At 43.6% G+C, this 22,046-nt stretch overlaps 2 protein-coding genes across 3 annotated transcripts in view; one reads left to right on the forward strand and one right to left on the reverse strand.

Annotated features, from left to right (window-relative positions):
* Window positions 1-14,727, forward strand: part of NUDT6 (nudix hydrolase 6) — a 37,976-nt gene extending 23,249 nt beyond the window's left edge. For both annotated transcript variants that reach the window (XM_043973146.1, XM_043973147.1), the window contains exons 4-5: window positions 8,635-8,689; window positions 14,007-14,727. In XM_043973146.1, the coding sequence (XP_043829081.1) occupies window positions 8,635-8,689; window positions 14,007-14,404 (453 nt within the window). In that variant the 3' untranslated portion in view covers window positions 14,405-14,727. The remainder of the gene's footprint in view (window positions 1-8,634; window positions 8,690-14,006) is intronic.
* Window positions 14,728-14,827: 100 nt separating this feature from the next.
* Window positions 14,828-22,046, reverse strand: part of FGF2 (fibroblast growth factor 2) — a 64,837-nt gene continuing 57,618 nt past the window's right edge. The window contains exon 4 of the mRNA XM_043972379.1: window positions 14,828-15,013. Coding sequence (XP_043828314.1) covers window positions 14,828-15,013 — 186 coding nt within the window. The remainder of the gene's footprint in view (window positions 15,014-22,046) is intronic.

The raw sequence follows: 22,046 nt of genomic DNA on the forward strand, positions 1-22,046 counted from the left end.
AGAGAAAGAGAGGGGATGCCCTTTATGGCACCTGATATTGGAGCAGCAGGCAGCACTGGGGGAGTGTGACAGTCACAGTACAGTAGCCATCAGGAATAGAGAGACAGAAGTCCCTGAAGGCATTTTGCAATGAGCTATCAGAAACTTGAGTCTGAATGTTGCAGGGTGAACAGACTCTAGCCCCCAGGTGTCTGTTCTCTAGAATAAAGACCTCTGGGGTATGTGGTTGGCATGTACTACTGTACAGCTTGACTGTGGTCACTCCTTGGGATCCACAAGAGCACAGGAAAGGTTTGACTCCCCTTCCTTTCCCTCATGCCTCTTGAAGAAAGGCATTTTCCCTGTGATTAACTATTTCCTTAAGCTGTTTCCATTTCCTGATTTTTGTCACCTATAAACAGTAACCCAAATAAACAAACCAGTGATCATAAGTGACTGTGACTCACATGTTAATTAATTGCAGGCAAGGAGTAGTACAAGGGAAGATGCCAATGATAAACTTGGTATATGCAGAATTAAACAGGTCAGAGATTTAAACCTCTTTCCAGAATGTTAAGATTTTTCTAGAATGTCTCTAGCTATGACTAGGCCAACTGAGATGACACTTTATGCTTTTGATTTTATTGATAATTCTTACAAGCTCCTAAATAGTAAAGATAGATACACACATGAGTTAAGGCCATGCATTCATAGACTAACACAGTTAATGATGAACCAGATTCAGAACCTCAGAGAGATTTTTTGTCTCTGGAGCAAAAGGCAGGATAAAGGCATTGACCAAGGGAAGATTACACTTCTAGGAATGCACTTTGGGAAGAGAAAGATATGATCTGGACAGAATCTGCCCTGTCCACAGAGAAGATGAAAGCAAAAGAACAAATGACTCTTCCTTTAGCTTTCTACTCTTTACCCCAAACCTTGCCAGATAGTGACACCTGCTGGTGGTACAAATAATTACATATGTACATTTGAAAATTAGCCTCTAGTCCCAGCCAAAAAAGATTAGAAAGGCTGATTTCTCCTCCCATGTAGCAAGAAAATTGTAGAGAAGGGAAACAAATCAAGTCAACAAGCTTTTATTGAGCACCTACTGTGTATCAGGCACTAAAAAATGGTCTTGTTATATACAAGATAAATTGGCGGTAATCTCAGAGGGAAGACATTAGCATTAAGAAAATTCCAGAAAGATTTCTTACAGAAGGTACAATCTTATCTGAGACTTAAAGAAATCCAGGGAAGCCAGGAGACAGAGATGAATAGGAAGTTCGAGGGTATGGGGGACAGCCAGTGAAAATGCAAGGAGTCAGGAGACAGATTGTCTTATCTGAGGAATAGCAAGGAAGCTGGTGTCACTGGATCGCAGAATACATAAGAGTTTTCATATATGGTCCTAAAGTTAGTTAAGGAGCCACTGAAATTTATTGAATGGGGGAAATAAGGAAGAGGTAATATGGTCAGACCTGTGATTTAGACAGATCAGTTTGATAGCTGAAACCCAATTTGTGGCTCATGCAGTGTCAAAGGAGAGATGCCATGAAGATAGTATCCAATGATTAGACATGATGGGGGTGGGGTGGGGATGAGAGTGAGAAATCGAGGGCAAAACGTAGTTGTGAGCCTGAGTAATTGTAATAGGGAAGTGTTAGCAGGGAGGGACAGTTTGGGGGGGAAGATAGTAAGTTCAATTTTGGACATGTTTATTGTTTTTTAAGTTTAATATTACAAACATTTATAGATTACTCCTATCATGAGAGGTCTCATATCAAATTAAAACAATTAAGTAAAATTAATAATAGAATGATCTTATCTAAAAGGGTGTGCAACATTTTACATTTGTAACCTTCCCCCACCTTCCACCTTATTTTAATTAAGAGAAACTCCATCCCACTGAAAAAAGAAAAGAAAAATTGCTTGTATCAAGTAAGCATAGTCAAGAAAAGCACATTCCCTCTCAACGTCTGTATACAAAAACCTGGCTGACCCTGCCCCCTGAATCTATTATGTAACGATTGGAATAACGCCACCTGCTGGATACTTACTGTAGAGGAGTTCTACCCATGAAGGGAAGGTCTTTGAGGGCAAGACCAGGAGTCAGGAAGTGACGCGAGCTAGTGGGAGGAGGAAGGAAGAGACTGGCGCTCAGTCTCGCGCTTTTTTCCTCTGGACTCTGGTGGAGAAGGGAGCTAGAAATGTGCTCTCCCTTTAATAGAAATCTAGGCCTTTTTCTCTCTCTTTACCAAATTCTTATTCTCCTTAATAAATGCTTAAAAGTCTAACTCTTGCTAAAGTTTATAATTTATTGACGACCACTCATTAGATATTTTAGACAGTTTAGCTAGAATTTTAGCCCTTAACAGATGGCTGACCACGAAGAGGAAAGCTAACCCTCAGTCTTCTGATCTGCTGGTTGGGTAAGAAATTTCCCCTCCCTCTCCCTTTAACTGCTAAGTACTGGCGCACTGGCTGTGTTTTCCTTTAAATTTTTTCGAATGGACCTTTTAAACTCCCTAATTACCCTATTTTTTATTTTAGTCTGTTTAACCAGACAAATGGGAGATAAGATCATGTTAATGCTTTGTTTTTGTGGATTTTCTATTTTTCTTTTTATTTTTGTTAAAAGAGCCAGCAACTTACTCACACAAGGAAATATCTCTCCCTCTCCCAACCATGCTTTTTCAGAGAAACCTGAAGAGATTCCTGCAGCTTTTCCCAGTTCTAACACTAATTGTTGCTTTAATTTTGCATGCCTGGAGGCAATGACCCACCCTCTAGAAGCTTTTAATCCCCTAGCACCTGGAGGCCAAGTGGGGGAAGAGGAATCCAGGCCTGAGTTCAAAATCAAGTCTGATTCTAATTGCTCTGGTCCCTCCCCTCCTCTCCAGACCCCACCCTCTACTCCTCCCATGGCCAAGCCCATTGCTTCCCTGGCCGGGGAAGTCCAAAGATCTAATGCGCATGCTCAACTTTCTCTAACTGCATTTGCAGCTTCAGGCTCACCCCTTCCCCAGCCTGGCTGTGCTTCTGAGACAACTTTAGAAAACCCTTTAAATTCCAGATATGCTCGTTTTGTTCATAATTTTGCTAACCTGCTTTTGTCTTTAATTAGTAATCTTATAAAGCATTTGTATGGTGAAAAGGCTGACAGACAATATAGAGGGGTTAAAGAAGAAAAACTTAAGCCGAATAAGAATGACAATCATCAACATAGTTCAAGACTCCGATTCTTTTGCCATGGAAGGGTATATATTTTACAGAAATGTAGAAGTAAGCAGCAAGGTATTGATATGAGTATTGGGGATTTTAGATATCGGAATCAAAAGTGTTCTGAATTCACTCAGAGTAATAGTATCAGTTCAGAGGTTACATAGGATTTCTATGCTATTATATGTACATTTTGAAATTAATGGTATAGGTTTATTTTCGTAGAGGTTTTCATGCATTTGAGATTGTGTTTTATACTTAGTTTCTAAAACAAAGAGAATATTTGTAAAAGCTTTTTATAGTCATGTGGTCCAGTTTATATTTTATAATACTCTTATTGATATTAAGTTCATATTCATTTAGATTTCCCTAGTTTGAATTTCATTGTCTTTTATTGTTCCACATGTATCTTCTTCTATTCATTCATCTATCTAATTTTGAAACATGGTTTTGATTTCATAATACAATGTTAATTCTAGGAGTATTGTGCTCCCATATTCTGAGTTGTTTGTTTTTGTTATTTTTTCTCAACTGATTATTTGATCAAACTCTTTAAAGCATTTCCCTAGCAAATTGTTTGCCATGGCAAGTGTAAATTGATTCTAGAAGTATTATTTTTGATAAGCATATTCCAAAAAAAAAAAAAAAAGAGGGGAACATTTGTAAAAGTTGTATTTGAGATTGTGTTGTGCTTTAACTTGTATTTAAATATGTTCAGATTTTTCAAAAAAGTAATTGTATACTAAGTTAAAAAAAGGGGTATCATTTGAAATTGTTGCATAATTATATATTGTGTTCTGAGTCAAGATGTATTCACATTTTTTGCAATCATTTATTATCCTCAATTTAAAATCCATATGAGACTTGGATTATGGGAACTTATCATTTAAGACATTAATTGCCTTTATTCTGAGTTATCAGATGCCAGTTGGCCAAGATGCCATCCAATCACAAGAGGAATACATGCAAGAGCAGACACTGAACTGTCACATGAGGGGAGACTCGCATGAAGTCAAGGTATGGCCGAGGGAACGGCTTTTGACTAATGTTGAGGTTGGATTCTCTTGGTTTAATATTTTATTTTATTTTTCCCCACAATATTGTACAGATGGCTGGAAGTATTCATCCCACCCATCTCACTCCTACACCTGGCTTCTATGCTCCCTCCTATATGCCTGATGCCATGGACATCTCAATCCCATGCATCTGATTAAGTCTGACTCAGTTTCTTCCAATATGTTCGGTGGCATGGACATATATTCCATCCACCTATTTTAAGCCTGAGATACTGTATGGGCAGTACATATTGCTCAAGTGTGGGAATGCTCATATCCCATCATTTCTCTGTTCTTTTATGGTAACCCCCATAATTATCTCAGGTGTCATGATAAATACAGTGTTGAATTTGGCCTTGACACCTGTTACCAATTATATTAGATTTTTTAATTTCTCATAATGGCATGAGGATAATTAGGCAGATGATGCAAAAAGTGATGAAACAAAGATAAAAAATTATTTTTAATAATTAATATCGCAGCAATTGTCTTCTCAATTACCCTCCATAAGGGGGGGACTATAGTAATATTATAATTTTAAAGAATGGTTCAATTTTTGTTTTATTATATGTTTCATGTGTAACAACTAAGATTCTGAATTCCCTTAGACATGTTTTTGAGAACTTTCATTGTTTGATTTGATTATTGACAAAGCTATTTTAAAGTTCTGTTAAGCTCAATTTTGTAGGAAATTTTCCTGGCTGATTACCAGCATCCACACATCAACCCCTGAAAAGACTTCCATTCCACGACTACACCTAGAGGACATCTGAGAAAAGACTTTCAGAGACTTTAAATGAACAGTTTTGATTTGTTCTTTTTGTTGGTTTTTTTCTCTTTCTGTTATAATATACACCATCTGTAACATGTATTCTCTGCAGAGGCCCTCCCTTTGCAAGACTAATGTCAAAGCGTCGGTTCATGAGGACAAAAAAAATCGCCCCTCTGGACAAAACTTTCCTCTCTTCCTTTTCTATATTGTTGTTCACATATTATTAGTTAGCAATAGTTATCATATTGTTTTTACTGTTCCGTCAAGGAAACATTTTGTTTCTTGAGGAACAACAGGGGGGACTGTAACGATTGGAATAACGCCACCTGCTGGATACTTACTGTAGAGGAGTTCTACCCATGAAGGGAAGGTCTTTGAGGGCAAGACCAGGAGTCAGGAAGTGACGCGAGCTAGTGGGAGGAGGAAGGAAGAGACTGGCGCTCAGTCTCGCGCTTTTTTCCTCTGGACTCTGGTGGAGAAGGGAGCTAGAAATGTGCTCTCCCTTTAATAGAAATCTAGGCCTTTTTCTCTCTCTTTACCAAATTCTTATTCTCCTTAATAAATGCTTAAAAGTCTAACTCTTGCTAAAGTTTATAATTTATTGACGACCACTCATTAGATATTTTAGACAGTTTAGCTAGAATTTTAGCCCTTAACAATTACCCCTGTCATGGATGGCGTGTTTCATTACCAGTCCTCTGAAATCATCACTCATCGTTCTCGTAGCTTTCAGAGTGGTTTTGGCAGTATTGTTGCTGTATAAATTATACTCCTAGTTCTGTGCAGAATTCATCCTTCATCAATTTATGAGATCCTCAAAATCATCCATTGTTACAGTGTTGATGTTAAGGCGTAAATTGTTCTGCATTTTCTCACTGGGTCACTTTTTCACTCTGCACCACTTCGTGCAAGTCTTCCCATGCCTTTTTATAATCATCTCTTTCTTATTTCTTGTAGTGACATACTCCTTCACTTTCCCATATCACAAGTTTTGGGGCCATTCCTCAACGGATGAGCATCCTTTAGTTTCCAGGTTTTGCCACCATAAAAAGAACTGATATAAACATTGTGTACAAAAAGGATCTTTTTCTCTTGTTTTGATCTCTTTTGGGTATAGGCCTAGTACTGGCATAGCTGAATCAAAGGACATGCCCTTTGTGTATAATTCCAAATTACTATTCTCATTCAAAACGAGATACGACACTGGAGGTTAGAAGAGAACATAGGATTAGATAAAGAAATTGAGAATCATCTCTATAGAGATAGAGGTGGTAATTGTGTCCATGGGAGCTGAGATCACTGAACAAAATAGGAAAGGGGGAGAAGAGAAGAGGGCCCAGGACAGAGCCTTGGGGAACACCCACAGTTAGCAGGTGCAGCCTAAGTGAAGAGACAGCAAAGGTGACCAAGAAGGAATGGTCAGACAGATAGGAGGAGAACCAGGAGAGAGGGGTGCCCTAGGAACCCTAGGGAGAAGCGAACATCAAGGAGATGAAGGTTATTGACCATATAAAAGCCTGAAGAGAGGTCAGGAAGGGTGAGAACTGAGGAAGGATTCATCAGATATGGGTAACTTTGGAGAGTGTAGTTTCAATGGATTGATGAAGTTGGAAGCCAGACTGCCAAGAGTTAAGAAGATAAGAGAGGAAGGGAAGTGGAGGCACCTGTTACTGTAGATGGCATTCTCAAGATGGTTAGCCACAAAAGGCAGGAGAGAGATGGAATCCTAGCTGATGGATCAAGTGAGGGTTTTTGAGGATGGAAGAGATATAGGCATGTTTGTAGGCAGTAGGGAAGTAACTGACAGACAGATGATAGAGGGGATGGACAATCTATTGGAGAAAATTGGATCATGTGTATGTAGAGGGGTTTGCCTTGGATAGGAGAAGGGCACCTCATCAAGTGAGGAGAAGAGGTGAAGGAGATAGTAGTAGAAGACATAATAGTGACATGAGACAAGGAAATGGGGATGAGGAATCTCTCAGCAATGGCCTTAATTTTTTGAGTGGAATTATGAGGCAATTTGAGAAGGGTGGAGGAAAGGGATCCATGGGAGTTTTTTTGTTTTGGGGGTTTTTTTTGGTAAGGCAGTTGAGGTTAAGTGACTTGCCCAGGGTCACACAGCTAGTGTCAAGGGTCTGAAGCCAGATTTGAACTGACGTCCTCCTGAATCCAGAGCTGGCGCTTTATCCACTTTGCTACCTAGCTACCCCAAGTAAGGTTGTTTTTTTAGTCTTTTTTTTTTTTTTTTACAAGGCAGTTTGGGTCAGGTGTCCAGCCCAGGGTCACACAGCTAGGAATTGTCAGGTGTCTGAGGTCATATTTGAACTTAGGTCCTCCTAACTCCAGGGCCAGTGCTCTATCCACTGCACCATCCAGCTGCCTCTCACATCGTTCTTAAACCTCAGTGCCCAGAGCTAAGCCCAGAACCCCACACTGGGCCGGATGAGGGCAGAATACAGAATCCCCATTTGTTTGCTTTGCCCCTCCTAGAGCTGCCTGCTCTGACAGTGCCTTGGCTAGCTTGCTGTGGATTCAGTAATTAAGAGACCCAAGTACGGGTCCTCTGACTCCAGACTTCATTATTCTCTTCTCCCACCTGATCTTCCTCCCTTCTTTTCTTCCTCCTCCCCTTTCCCCACCCCCACCTGCCATCCAAAAAAGAAAGAAAGAAATGACAGACAATATGTAAACATAAAATAATGTTTTATTTGTGCCACCCACAAGAAGTAAATACGCTTTTACATAAAGTCCCTTAAGGCATAGGACAGTTATCATCATATTTTTTAGTGAATACATGATAGAGTATTTTAAGGAGACATTTAAAAGTCGCATATGTTGGTGATTATACATAATATTATACAAACTACTTAGTTATAGCAGCCTCAAGATTTTCTTGTTTCTTTAACTAGTCAACTAGCAGCAAACTGAATATACACACACACACACACACACACACACACACACACACATACGTAGCTATCATTGCAAACATTCAGTAGATGTTAACTTTCAGTCATGCCAGAATTTTTATCACATTAACAAAAAGAGCCCGGGATCCCTGCTGTTGGGGAGAATAAGGCTTGTGGATTGATTGAGCTCGGAGTTCTGAGCTCCAAGACAACCAACGCCACTGGGCTGTCTAATCTAAGCAAAGGTGAAGCAGCCGAGGCTGAAGCAGTGCCGTGGAACAGGCTGTTGTAATTCTAGCCTATGTAAAATAGCAAGACCCAGTCTCAAAAAAAAAAAAAAAAAATTGGGGCAGCTAGGTGGCGCAGTGGATAGAGCACCGGCCCTGGAGTCAGGAGGACCTGAGTTCAAATCCGGCCTCAGACACTTGACATTTACTAGCTGTGTGACCTTGGGCAAGTCACTTAACCCCAACTGCCTCAAAAAAAATCTATTTCTGTGTAATAAAGGTCTTAAAAAAAAGTTGAAAAATCTAAGTATATGAAAATGGCAAAGGACCAAGCACCCCAAGGTATCTTAACCAATGGGTGCTAGGTTTGAATTTTATTTTATTTTATTTTTTTGTCTCTTGGTTTCAGGAAAGGCACAGTATATTAATTTTTCTGTTTTGTTTTGTTTTCTGGTTTAAAAATTCAGATGAAAAATGCATGGAAGTTTCCAGGAGGTTTGTCAGAGCCTGGAGAGGATATTGGTATGTGTCTTGTTCTATTTTTAATGGCCCAGAATGAGGTAAGGAAATCCAAGCAGTAACCATCCGGTTTGCTTAGCTGGTACATAGAATTTGGAAATTTCTGATTGTTTCAAACCGAGTAAGAGGATGGAGAAGTTAGCTCTGGGTTGGACGCAAGAGGAAAAGCAAATTCTGTTGGATCCAGTAACCATTGATTCATTTCCCACCATGTGCCAAGCCCTGCACCAAATTCTCTGAGATCCAATGACAAAGTCAAAAACAGTCCCTATGCCCAGAGCTGAGGCTGCATGGCTTATTTGGATAAGGCCCTGAACTTGGCGTCAGAAAGGTCTGGGTTCAGATTTCAGATACTAACGAGCCCTGTGAATCTGAGGCAAATCACTTAACTTCTCTGGGTACCTCAGTTTGCTCATCTGCAAAATGGGAAGCTTAGATTCTGTGACCCCCTCGGACTCCTTCCTGCTCTAAATCCAAGATCTTAGGACATGACACTTAATCGGTTTGCAAATCCATCTTCCATTTGGAGTATATTTATTTATCCATATTTTTTCACTTATGGTTCAAAGCCACCCAACCAAAAATCACCTGCAAAAGAATCCTGAAGAACTCGAGGGGTGGTGGGGAGACAGGGATACAGACATCGGTAAAACTTGGCACACAGACCTGTGTATGAGAGAGCACGAAGCTCCCCTCAGAAACCGGAGCCAGCAAAGGGGTCCGATTCAGCAAGCCATTCTCCAGTCCTCTTGTGTGCCAGACGACACCGGGCAGAGCATCCCTCCTCCCAGTAATGTCCAGAGCAGCGGACAGTGGAATCCTATGAAAGATGGCCACCCAGTTACATAGACCACAGCCACTCCTGGTGTCGGGCCTGTAGCTAAATCCTAGCTCGAATACGTTGGTGGAAAATGAGAGGGATCCATGTGGTATTATTTCCCTCAGACCTAAAAGTTCCAACCTCAATTTATACAAGTTCCTAAAATTGATTTCATTTGGAAAACGGCTTCCTCCTTCATTGCTGCTCCGAAACCAACACGTCACTCAGATCGACTCATCCCTAATTTACCATCGTAGCCAGCTCTCGATGACCTGCAAGCCGGAGGGTTTACAAGGAGCGATTCTGGCGTCCAGGTTCTTAAAACCCTTTATTAATGTAGAAGGGACCCCTGGCCTACAGAAGGCTCAGGGAGGAGAATTTTGCTGCCAGCACACTAAGGTGGCCCCACGCCAGCCCTAGGAACGGTGTGAACAAGGCATGCCAAGAGGTCACACCTCTGCTCGAGAGCCATCCTTTGGGTCAGTCAGAGCGAATCTGGCATAGCGCTGTCTATATAAGCCCTAGAATGCAGCCTCCGACTTTCCACTTCTGTGTGGCAGGTCACCTTGTGACTGTGGGAAAGTCACTTTATCCCTCAGTTTCATCTGCAAAATAAGGGCTGGACGAGACCGTGTGAGGTCTCTTCCAGCTCTGACTCTATGATCCTTGGAGTATAATTGGATCATGAAGAGCTTCGAGCTTGTCCTGCCTGTGGAGAGGGGTCCATGGTTTCATCTGGAGTTTTGTGAATGCCCAGAATATGGTTCACCATTATCCAGATGGAAGTACAAAAGTAAGACAAGCAGCCAGTGATTTCTGCATTTTCAGCACTCCTGGGCCTTTCCAGTAGCCCGGACACTTAAGAACTGACTGTACATGGATCATCATGCCCAAGAAGGCCCCACTTAACCCAAAGATTGGGCATCTGGAGATCTCAAGTTTCTAGGGCTGGGGCTAGTCACCTTGTTTATGCCATGGACCCTTGGGCTGTCTGGTGAAGGCTTTGGGACCCTTCTCTGAATAATGCATAAAATAAAATGACAAAGGAAACCAGTTACATTGGAATAAAAGTAATCTCTTTCCATCCAAGTTATCAGACCCCTGAAATCTATTTCCAGACCCTCCAGGGGCCCACGGACCTCAGGTTAAGAACCTTTGGTCTAGAGTGAAGAAGCTGTCTGGGAAACAAAAAGTTGTCATAAGCCGATGCACTTGCCTTTGTAAGTCAGAGTCCACCCTTGGCCTGTGAAGTCAGGCAGCAGTTCCTGGACCGCTAACAGATAGATAGCAACAACTCTATAAGTGAGACTCTAACAGCAGAGCACACAGCCCTTGTTAAGGCCTACGACCCTCATCGATGGGAAGGAGGACAACGTGAGCCGTCCAGAATCAGTGAAGGTGGTAACTTAGACTTAGGCAGCATACTCCTTTTAAGAAAGCAGGGATTAGCAAAATATATTTTAGGAACATTTCCATTAAAATAAAAGTTTCTGGAACTTAGAAGGAGAAATTTCAAGTGACCTGGGAAATGTATTGCCATGGAACACCTTATTCCCTTAGGTCACCAGATAAATGGATGATATAGAACAGAACGCAAAAGGAAATATGGTCTAGTGGATAGAGAGCTGACCTTGGAACCAAGAAGAGATCCTGCCTCTGAAACCTATCGTCAGTGAGACTGTGGGCAAGTCACTTCCCTCCCAAGGCTCTAGGCAACAACAGGCTAAGATAAAATTACAAAGACCATTGCTCATTGGTAGAGGAATTCCCTATATCTATAAAATTACAGGGCTAGCCCCTAGCTCTATACATCGTGTTGGAATGTAGTAATAAGCTGGAAATCAAATGGAATTCTGATGAGCTAAGGATGAGAAGCAAAAGGATTTTGTTGTCACAGAGGCCTCCGGGATTGTGAGACAACATCCGGGGACAGATCGGACAGAGAACATCAGTGCACGTGAGACAAAGGGAACCAGGGGCAAACATACATTCTGCCCTTTCCACATCATTGTTAAATACATATCACAAAACACAAGCAACAATAGTCACCATCATTTCAGCGTCGTCCTGTAGGGGGCATAGCATAGATAGACCTCACCCTATACATGCGAGATAAGAACAGCAGCGACCTCATCATAATGATACAGGACAGTTTTCCATTTGCTCTTCAGACTCACAAGATGTTCTTTCTGGTTAATTTACAGTGCATTAAAGTAATACAAACAATAGCAGAATAAGAAAACCAAGGGATTTACTTGGAAACAGAACTGAAATCTGTACCAACATCCGTGAATTGTGGGAGAAGTTTCCTCCCTCTGGACGGAATGATGTCCTTGAGTTATCCCAGATGAGTGCCACACTTATGCACTAGCCATGCACATATGGACACCCAAACACATACTTTTTCTTCTTTTCCCATTCAATTTTATGGACTAAGCACGATTGTTTTGGTTCAAGAACCGACTCTCGATCATCTGGAATTCTGGTTGTTTAGACACGCAGGGTCCCTGTTGCTCCAGGAGTTCTGGCCCTGCGGGTCATACACGGGCCAAGACTATAGATTTAGTGCCATTCTCTCCATATAGGAGTAGCAACTGAAGGCACTGGATTTTACACCTTTAAAATACTTTAAGCTTTGCTTAAAAGAATGTCAAGGATAGTTTAAGTAACAGGAGCCCCATAGATAGAGAATATAAATAGAAGCCAGATCAAACTGAATGATGAGTATAGAAAACCGTGACATTTTGTTCATTAAAAAGCAAATTGAGTTTTCCAAATTATATTCTGGTTTTGTTTTTTTCCTTATTTTTAAGAATGTAGTTTCTAAGTATGTCTGGCCTGCAGTCAACTCTTAATTGTAGCAGTTAATGTCGGGGGAACCTGTAGGGACATTTAACAGATGGGGACGAAATCTTGCACCCTCTTAAGTCCCTCCCCCCTTCCCCCACCAGTGTTCCAAGTAATAAGGAAGGCAGGGAGATGGAAAGCCAATTTCCAGGAAGAACCCACAGGGAGATGCTGGGAAGTGAGACATTTTCTTCCACTCCCTTCCATGCCTGCTTTCCAATAACCTTATTGCTTGACAGCCAACAACAGTGGAAGCAATTGAAAAAGTATTTTAAAGGAAACCAGATGCCTATAGCAAATGGGGATCAAAGAAAGAGGCTGATGGTGAAGGGCTTCCTTTCCCTTCTCTGGTCCTCTTGTCCTTCATCCATAAAATGAGGCTCATGAGAAGCAAGTCCCCAAGGACCGTCCTAACGCTAACTCTTAGGGTCCAATGGGAATCCAAGTAACAGGACTGATTAGTGTTGGGAAATGGTTTCAAGGGTCCTTGAATGGTGGCAGACTGAAGTAGAGAAAACAGGGCAAACCCACCGTGGGAATGTTTGCTTAGAAAAGCTAATCAGTGAACTGAATGTGCAGGGCAAGGAGGAATTCATGCCCCAAGAGTGCAATAATGACCTTCTGGCTCTGACCTTGTGTACCTGTGTGACTTTGGGCAAGTCACCAACTTCTCTGGGCCCCAAGTTTTCTTCATCTCTGAATATCTAGGGTTAGACTAGACCAGCTCTGAGATCTCTTCTAGCTCTAACTCTATGATTCTAATAATGAAGTCAACCACATTTATTTCCAATTATTCAAGAAAGGAAATTAGGAAAAAACACCAATATTGTACTCAAAGTGCTCATTACCTACACTCTTATCTAGAAAGAAATTTGAACAGCAAGTTAAGTACTAAATGGGGTATTTTAGTCCTAGTCAAGTCCTTTTGGGTTCCTTGGGATCTGGGGTACGAGGGGTCCCATGAGGCACGAGGAGGCATTGACCAAAGACAGAGAGAACATGAGCTTCCCTGCCCAGCAAGTGTGGCGACATCCCCTGGGTGTCAGGACAGATGCTCAGGAGAGAACAGTCACTGAATAGTTTTAACAGCAGCATTTTGTAGTGGGGGAAAACAGCATTTAATTAGGAGTCAGGAGATTGTGCTTCTAGCCCTGGCTCACATATTACCTGATCATGTAACCTTGGACAAATTCCTTCCTCCTTGTGGGACTCGGTTTCCTTTTCTGTCAAATAGTGGAGTGAGACAATGTCTCGAAGTTCCTCTTCAGCTTTGAATCTGAACAGACATGGATCTGTTCATGAAAGCTGGACAGATTGGGTTCTTTTCCCCCCCATGGTACAGGTGGCCCAAGCTCAGGTGGGCATTGGACACCTACCTCTCATGCATTAAAGGAAGTGGCAGGACCCCACTCTGTTTTTCCAGACACACAGAGGTTGACGCCTCCAGCTATTCACGGGGTCAGCCACTTAGCAAAGAACCCGTTACACAATCCATCGTAAGAAAGTCATTTGTAGGTCTTTTCCCCCAAAGGCTTCCTCCTTGGTCAAGGGCGTGGGAAGACTTCCCTGGCTGGCACTGGGAGTACGGCCTTTGGGGTGGCAGGTGCAGATTATACAGGCGTGAGCTGTTGTACACTCTTCTCTTCTCCCCAGGAGACACGGCTGTTCGGGAGGTTTTGGAGGAGACTGGCATCAAGTCGGAATTCAGAGCCCTCCTGAGTATCAGGCAGCAACACGGGGCCCCAAACGCGTTCGGGAAGTCTGACATGTACATCATCTGCCGTCTGAAGCCGCTTTCCTTCCACATCAGCTTCTGTCCCCACGAGTGCCTGAAGTGTGAGTGGATGAAGCTCACGGACCTCGCGAAAGCAGACGACACAACTCCCATCACCCGCAGAGTCGCTAATTTGCTGCTCTATGGGCACAGGGAAGGGTTTGAGAAGATCGACCTCACCATGCGGGAACTCCCCTCTGTCCACAGAGGCCTGTCCTATCAACTCTATCACAGACAGTTGCCAGAGCTCTATGAAAATAGGGCTAAAATGCACTAAAAATTCACATTTACGTCCTTTAATAATTTAAAAGTTTATGGGGTCAGATGAATGAATAATAGACTTTGGGAGTGATCTTTGGGCCTTTCTTTTCTAGTTGTTTCTTTAAGGATAAATGTGTTTGAAAATGTGCACCTCTTTAAAAGTTTCTTTTACAAAGGCAGCCAGAGTAAAGAAAAGGGGGTGCTTCCTTCCCAGGAGGGATTACAATGGACGCATCGGTCATGGAGGTGGTCTCCAGGGTTGTGGTTGTTGTGATTGTACCATGTTGACACAATGATTTAACTCATCCCTGGGAAATAAAGGATTACAGTTTGGCCAGAGTCATCCCAAATGGGCAAACGTGCCCATGTTTCCAACTTCTCTTTTTTGTCTTCTGCTTCCTTTGGGGGGGTTGAGAAGAAAGAGAGGCCCCTGTGTCGATCAACTCTTAGCAGACATGGGGAGGAAAAGGATGGCTTTCTGGCCTGGTCCAGTCTTCGATCCAAGCTTATACTGCCCCGTTCGTTTCAGTGCCACGTACCAATTGGAATATTTCCTCGAGCGATAAGTGTTGTAGTTGTTGGACTCCAGACGTTCAAAGAAGAAACACTCTTCGGTCACATATTTCTGAAAAAATAAATAAAAATCATTGTTGTTATTATTACCATCACCATCCTTGCCGTCATCATTATTTTATTATTATTATTACTACCATCGTTATTACTATTGTTATCACCTCAGATTTCTGGATGCTGTGGGATTTACAAAGTGTTCTCACCACTACTCTGGGAGGCATGGGTGGGGGTGGAAGGCATTGTTATCTCCATTTCCTAGGTAAGAAAGCTCGGGTCTGCAGAGGGGAAAGCCCCCGATCACACAGCGAGTAAATACTGAAGCCATGTTCAAGCCTGCTGAATGCCAAGCCAGCCTTTCTTGTTTTTGTTTTTGTTTTTGTTTTTTTTAGTGAGGCAATTGGGGTTAAGTGACTTGCCCAGGGTCACACAGCTAGTAAGTGTTGTGTCTGAGGCCAGATTTGAACTCAGGTCCTCCTGACTCCAGGGCCGGTGCTCTATCCACTGCACCACCTAGCTGCCCCAAAGCCAGCCTTTCTTATGCTGTTGCAGCTGCCCAGCTCCTCTTCATCTTCTCCTGTTGAGTTTTCACAGCATGGACAGAATTAGCTCCCTAATTTCGAGTGCCTACAGGAGGTCAGAATTGTTTGTTTCTAACTAAGACCCTGGCCAACAAGCATGGTGTTTTTTAAAGGACACAGCAGATGTTTCTCCTGAGGAGAAAATCCATCTTGTGGCCTCATAGTATTGTGTGCTCTTAATAAAAGAATTTCCCATCATTCAGCTATAGACACTGGGGAAGGTGGGAGGCAGAATGATTTGCTTTCTGGTACCCTCAGGGGGTGAAGCCATTCAGCTCTTAAAAACTAAGATGCTCTTTGATCCTGCCAAAGGTGGCCCTTGGTGGGGACAAAGGCGATTCAGAACTGAGATTTCATAGGAGAGAGAATTCGCAGAGTGAAAGCCTCTCCCTCCACCAATGCGAAACAGCAGCAATTAAGTAACTTTTAGGGAGCTGAGTGGCTCATTAGATAGAACACTGGGTCTTACATCTGAATTCAAATCTGGCCTCAGACACTTCCTAGATGTGTGGCCCTGGGAAAGCTTCTTAACCCTACAAAGGACTTAAAGGGAAGAAAGAGAAGAAGAGAAAAAAGTTAGCAAAACCACTCAATACATTGAAAAATAAAAAACCTGACATCATAAGCAATGCTCCAAGGGGGTCTTTAGATCCACCTCTGAGAAAGAATGGGGAATGGTCTAATGAACTTTTCATTCTGTCAATCATGTCATGTCAACTCTTTGTGACGCCATTTGGGGTTTTCTTGGCAAAGAGCCTGGAGTGGTTTGTCATTTCCTTCTCCAGCTCATTTTACAGATGAAGAAACTGAGGCAGATAGGGTGAAGTGAATTGCCCAAGGTCACACATGTATTAAGTGTCTGAAGCCAGATTTGAACTCAGGAAGATGTCTTCCTGACTCCAGGCCCAGTGCTCCATCCACTGCTCCACCTACTTTAGGTGGAATGGAGTAATTGATGAATATGTTCCAGTCATGACAAACTCAAATAGAAACTGGGTCCACTGCTACATAAAGATCCCTGTTGGTTAACTTAGCTCTAAAATGTAATACCGTCTCTGTTTCACTCTAGTTTCATTTATTTTGTTAAATACTTCTTAATGATACTTTATTCTGGTTTGGACCCCATCTGGATCATTGCCTGTTTTACTCGATTGACCCCACCCTTATACCTATATAGGCACTGCTAGGAGGTGAATTTGATTAGAGGCGAGTGTTAGAAGGGGATAAATGGTAAGTAAGACTAGAAAGGTAAGTGGGAACCAAGTAGTTTTGTTTTGCATCTTTGCCAAGAAAATCCTAAATTGGGTCCTTAAGAGTCAGATACAACTGAACAACAGAAAGGTAAGTGGGAACCAAGTCATATAGGGTTTTAACTACCAGCCAGAGGATATTATGTTTTCTCCTAGAGGTAACACCTAGAGCACAGTGTTTGTTCATTGATTTAGGCATTGATTGGAGATCTTTGAGTAGGAGGTGATAAGGCCAGATCTATATCCTAGAAAGGAATATTAACTGTGGATTAGAGAGGAGAGAGACTGGAGGTAGGAAGTTCAATTTGGCGGTTGTTGTAATAAGCCAAATGGAAGTGATGGGGATCTAAATCCAGCTCTAAGGTATGATTCTATGTGTAACCTGGGCTTTGGGAAGGTCCGGATCACGCAAGATGGCAGCATCCATGTGGGAGATGGCAGGGACCCGCTTCTAGGAGAACACATCCCACAGTTCCCCTACCCCATGTGCAAGAGCAACCTTTTCCACTGCCAAGCTGAAGCAATCTGTGTGTGTGTGTGTGTGTGTGTGTGTGTGTGTGTGTGTGTGTGTCTCTCTCTCTCTCAGCATCCAAGAGAGGGAAGGCCCTACTCCTTCTTCGCATGGGCATCATGAACAAAGCTGAGTGGGGGCAAAGATCACCTCTTCCCTTCACGACTTAGACTCCATGGGCGTGAGAATTAGGTTTGGGGTTTTGGTCTATTTTGCTTGTCCTTCTGAATTCTAGGCACAGGTACTGGAGTCCCTGGACCTCAGCGCTCGAGCCATAGTAACCTTGGAGGCAAGATTCCAGGCCATAGGTTGTTGCCGGCCCAGAAGAAAGGTCCTAAGAAGTGCCTCAATCAAAGTTGGGAGTGATGGGAATGCTTTGGACTTGGAAACTGGTAGGACCGTGCTCCATGGGAAATGCGTGAGTCTAAGCCCCTAACCCTCCCCAAAGACAGGCTGTGTAAGGGAGCTTATGACCCCAGATGTTGAAGGGGAGCATGTTTTTATGTTTGTTCTCAGTAACCCTCTGAAGCAATATTCCTTTGTAAAACCTCATCTGATTGTTGGTTTCATGTAATTAGGATGCAGGAAACCCCCTAAATTAGGGGAACAAAATTATTAGGGGTTTGAGTCAATGGAAGAGACTATATACCCCCAATTCCCTTATAGGTATCAGAGAATCATGGGAGAGGGAGAGGTAGAATGTAACTCTGGGCAAGAGGCCAGGCTAATCACTATTCCATGTGGATTAGGGTGGTTGTGATGTGAATGGAGAGAATATGGGACAGATGCAAGAGATATCATGGAGGTGGCACTGGAAAAGTAACTTGATTTAAAGTGAAAATAAAATGTCATCAGCTTCCCCATGCCCATAGAAGAACCACTCTTTGGGGGAACACACTCAAGACATTCTAAATCCCAATATTTGTGCTCATGGCATGGAGCCATCTCCACTGTGGAAGAAGAGAAGACAGCCCATGAGCAGTCAAGAGCCCCCCAACCCAAGATGCCAAACGAAGGCCCGAGGAGTTCCGTATCATCATGGCTTGAGCATTTCTGTGAATTTTCTGACTGTGGAGAGGTGGAGGGAACCCCTGAAGAAATGTTTTCAAACTATGCCAAGTCAGTCCCTTTGTCTGAAAGCTTTCCTACCCCCAGACTGCAATACATTAAGGTCCCGGGGAAAGCCAAGGCTAGTGTGTGTGCCCACACACACATCCCAATCAGCATCGACCTGCCTTACATTTGTTTTTAAAACCCCTAAGGATTACTCTGACAAAAAGGGGATTGTTGAACCATCGCTCTATCTGGAAGGAGCCTCAGTGGCCATCAGTGGAGGCCAATGATGGAGGACGCAGGTCTCGTGATGCCTCGTTCCACACTCCTCACTGTACCACACTGCCTCATGAGCCTAGAGCACCCCTCTTTCTGAAGGGCGAGCTTTCCCAGGGTGCCCATCTGTACATGGTTTATAGCCACAGGCACCTGAAGAAGCACACAGAGGGAGAAGGGACAAGGGGGAGAATCAAGCCTCTGGCAGGATGCCACAATTTCGAGGCTGGTTGGTTTTTCCAGGGTTTTTTATGAGGGTCCCAGTCCACCACCAAGTAGCCTCTAATGGTAGAGAACTATGGGTCCTCCCTCCAGGCCACTGTGGCTGCTGCAGGCAACCCCAGGCCCATAACTACATATGGCCTGAGTCATAAGTGCTTCTCACCCACAACCACCCCTACCACTTCCCTTGGTTTTCTGGGGAATGAGGGCTTCTTCATCTAAGGACGGACCCAGGGCAACACAGATGAGTCTGAGGGAGGCCAGATTGCTGCCTGCTGTGGTGTGGAGGCCAGCCAGGGAACACGGCATTGGAAGAGTGTGGGATGAACTTGGCAAGGGAGCTAGGATGGCCCCGGAAAGAGGGAAACTGGAGGGGGCAGAAAGGACTCTAGCAACAGCTGGGATCTCCCTTCCCCAAGGAGATGAGGCCTATTAAAACTCCCAATTCTCTTGATCTCTCTCCCTCCTTTTCTCTGTCTCTGTCTCTCTGTGTGTCTCTCTCTGTCTCACACACACACACACACACACACACACACAGAACAGCCATGGCCGTCACTGATGATAGGTTGTTAAAATGCTTCCCCTGAGTCCAGCTTGTGACTCTCCAGCTGTCATTCAGGCAACAAGCATTTATTAAGTGCCTTCAATGTGCCAAGCACTGTGCTAAGTGTTGGGGATATAAAGAAAGGCAAACACATGGTCCCTCCTCTCGAGAACCCAGTCTAAGGGAGAAGACAACATGTAAATAATTATTTGTAAACGTGGTAATTGTTCAGTCCTGTCTGATTCTCTATGACCCCATTTGGGTGGTTTTTTTTTTTGGCAGAGTCACTGGAGCAGTTTGCCATTTCCTTCTCCAGCTCATTTTACAGGTGAGGAAACTGAGGCAGACAGGGTGAAGTGACTCACCCAGGGTCACACAGCTAGTAAGTGTCTGAGGTCAGATTTGAATTCAGGAAGATGAGGCTTCCTGATTCCAAGCCTAGTGCCTCTGAGAGAGAGACAGACAGAAACAAAGATAGAGAAAAACAGAGAGACAGAGAATCAACAGAGAGAAGACTCTAGAATTAAGAAGACTGGGAAAAGCTCCCTGTAGAAGGTGGGATTTATCTGGGAGTCAAAGCCAGCCAGGGAAGGCAGCAGGGGAGGGGAGAGCCTTCCAGGAGTGCGGGATTGCTCAGTGACTTCCCACAAGTCTGCTGTTGCATCAGAAAGAGGCAACAAGATGTGGGGTGGGCAAAAAGACATTTAACATTGATCAGTGCCATGTTTTGAAGTCTGATGATGACACCTGGGCAGGATGTTTAGCTGAATGATGCATCGATATGTCAATGGCTGCGTGTTCAGTGTGGAATCTCCTTTACCAACACAGATAGCAGCAACCTGTTTGTAACATCATAGGAATGTAAATTTAGGGTTGGAAAGAAATTTAGAGGTCCTCTCCTCGACTTGAAAGAAAATGCCCAAGATCACACAGCTAACATGTGTCTGAGGGGGCATCCAACCTAGGTCTTGCTCAATCCTCAGTGCCACAAGAGTAGCCTCAGGGGCTCAGAGAGGCTAAGCAGCTTACTCCTTATCACACAGCCAGTATGTGTCAAGGCTGGGATTCGAACCTTGGCCTGCCTTCATAACCTAGAAGTGAAGCTGCTGGGGCTCATTCCAGACTCAACCTAAGTATTACATATGTCAGAATGCCAAGGACTACTCTCCACCAACACCGATCACAGCCATCATGATTTAATAGAAGCAACTTAGGGAGTTGCTTGGGTCTCACAGAAGTGCAGTGACTGGCCTGGGGTCACAATGACAATAAATGCCCAAGGTGGGATTGCAATCGGGGCTTCCTCACTCCAGCCCTAGGTGGAGGAGGATGCCACATTTCCCAAAAGGGGCTAGACAGGCAAATCCGAGAACTCTTCCATCTGCTACCAAGACAAGCATCAGGCAAGAACCCAACATGAACCCAGAGGGAGCTCTGTAGAAACATAAAGTCAACTTAGTCTTTATGCTTATGGCTTCTTTTGTTGTTGTTCAGTCGTGTCCAACTCTCCCTAAGCCCACTTGGGATTTTTTTTTGGCAAAGAAGTTGCCGTTTCCTTCTCCAGCTCATTTTACAGATGAGGAAATGGAGACAAGCAGCATTAAGTGACTTGCCCAGGGTCACACACCGAGGAAATGTCTGAAGCTGGATTTTAACTCAGGGAAGTGAGTCTTCCTGTCTCCAGCCCAGTGCTTTGTGCACTATGGCGCCCCCTAACGGCACCATCTTAGAAGCACACTGTCCAGGAGAACAACAGCCACCATCCTCTGCATCACCTCTCACAAAGTTGCAGAGATTTGGGTGCTTTATTGTTTCTATTTATATCTCCGGCACTTGGCACACAGTCATGGTTTAATGTTCATTCGTGCATTCATTTCCTTTCCTATACCCTTGAGGTGACCAGCCCCCTCAATGACTAACCCCAGCTCAGAGACACTGAGGCCCTAGTCCCTGTAGTCACAATCGATGGAAACTCACAGGGTGACAGTTCAGTGACAGGACACAGAATGACTGGATCCCAACAGAATCAGAATCATCAGCTGAACTCCCAGACTCGGAAAACGCGGTCATTTTTAAAGCAGGGTGAATAATGTTGGGCATGGCTAAGTCATTCTGAGGGAGAAGAATGTGCGGCCATGTCTCCTTCCGTCTCCCCACCTCTGTACGGGAGCCAACAGAGGGCTGGAACAGACACCATTGTGAATCACCCTCCATGTTTGGTCACATCCTGCATTTAAAAGCCTCTCTTTCTCTGGTCATGCCAAAAGCATTAACAGTTACAGCTGATTCACTTCCTCAGAAAGGGAGAGTACCCATCGAAAAGGCCACACACCTTGGCCTCTTTTGTTGTTACACACTTGACTGGGTGTTTCCCAAATGATCATTCAGAGAACCAATGAGATGATGGTGGGTTAGGACCAGTGGAGATTAGGGTCAAGAATGGAGGAGATGGGGATGAAGGGGGGGACTGAAGGGAAGTGAAAGGAAGAAGAAGCATGTCCCTGGAGGCAAGTAAGGAACGCTGACCAAAGGAAGTGCAGGTGGGTGAGGTGAAAAATGAAAGGACACCTTGAAATTTCATTGGATAGATACCAAAAGGGAATGAAGCCAAAAGGTAATGCCCATTTATAGTGATAAACTGGCTGACATGG

This window comes from Dromiciops gliroides, chromosome 6 (assembly GCF_019393635.1).
Source record: "Dromiciops gliroides isolate mDroGli1 chromosome 6, mDroGli1.pri, whole genome shotgun sequence".
Classification (NCBI taxonomy): Eukaryota; Metazoa; Chordata; class Mammalia; order Microbiotheria; family Microbiotheriidae; genus Dromiciops; species Dromiciops gliroides.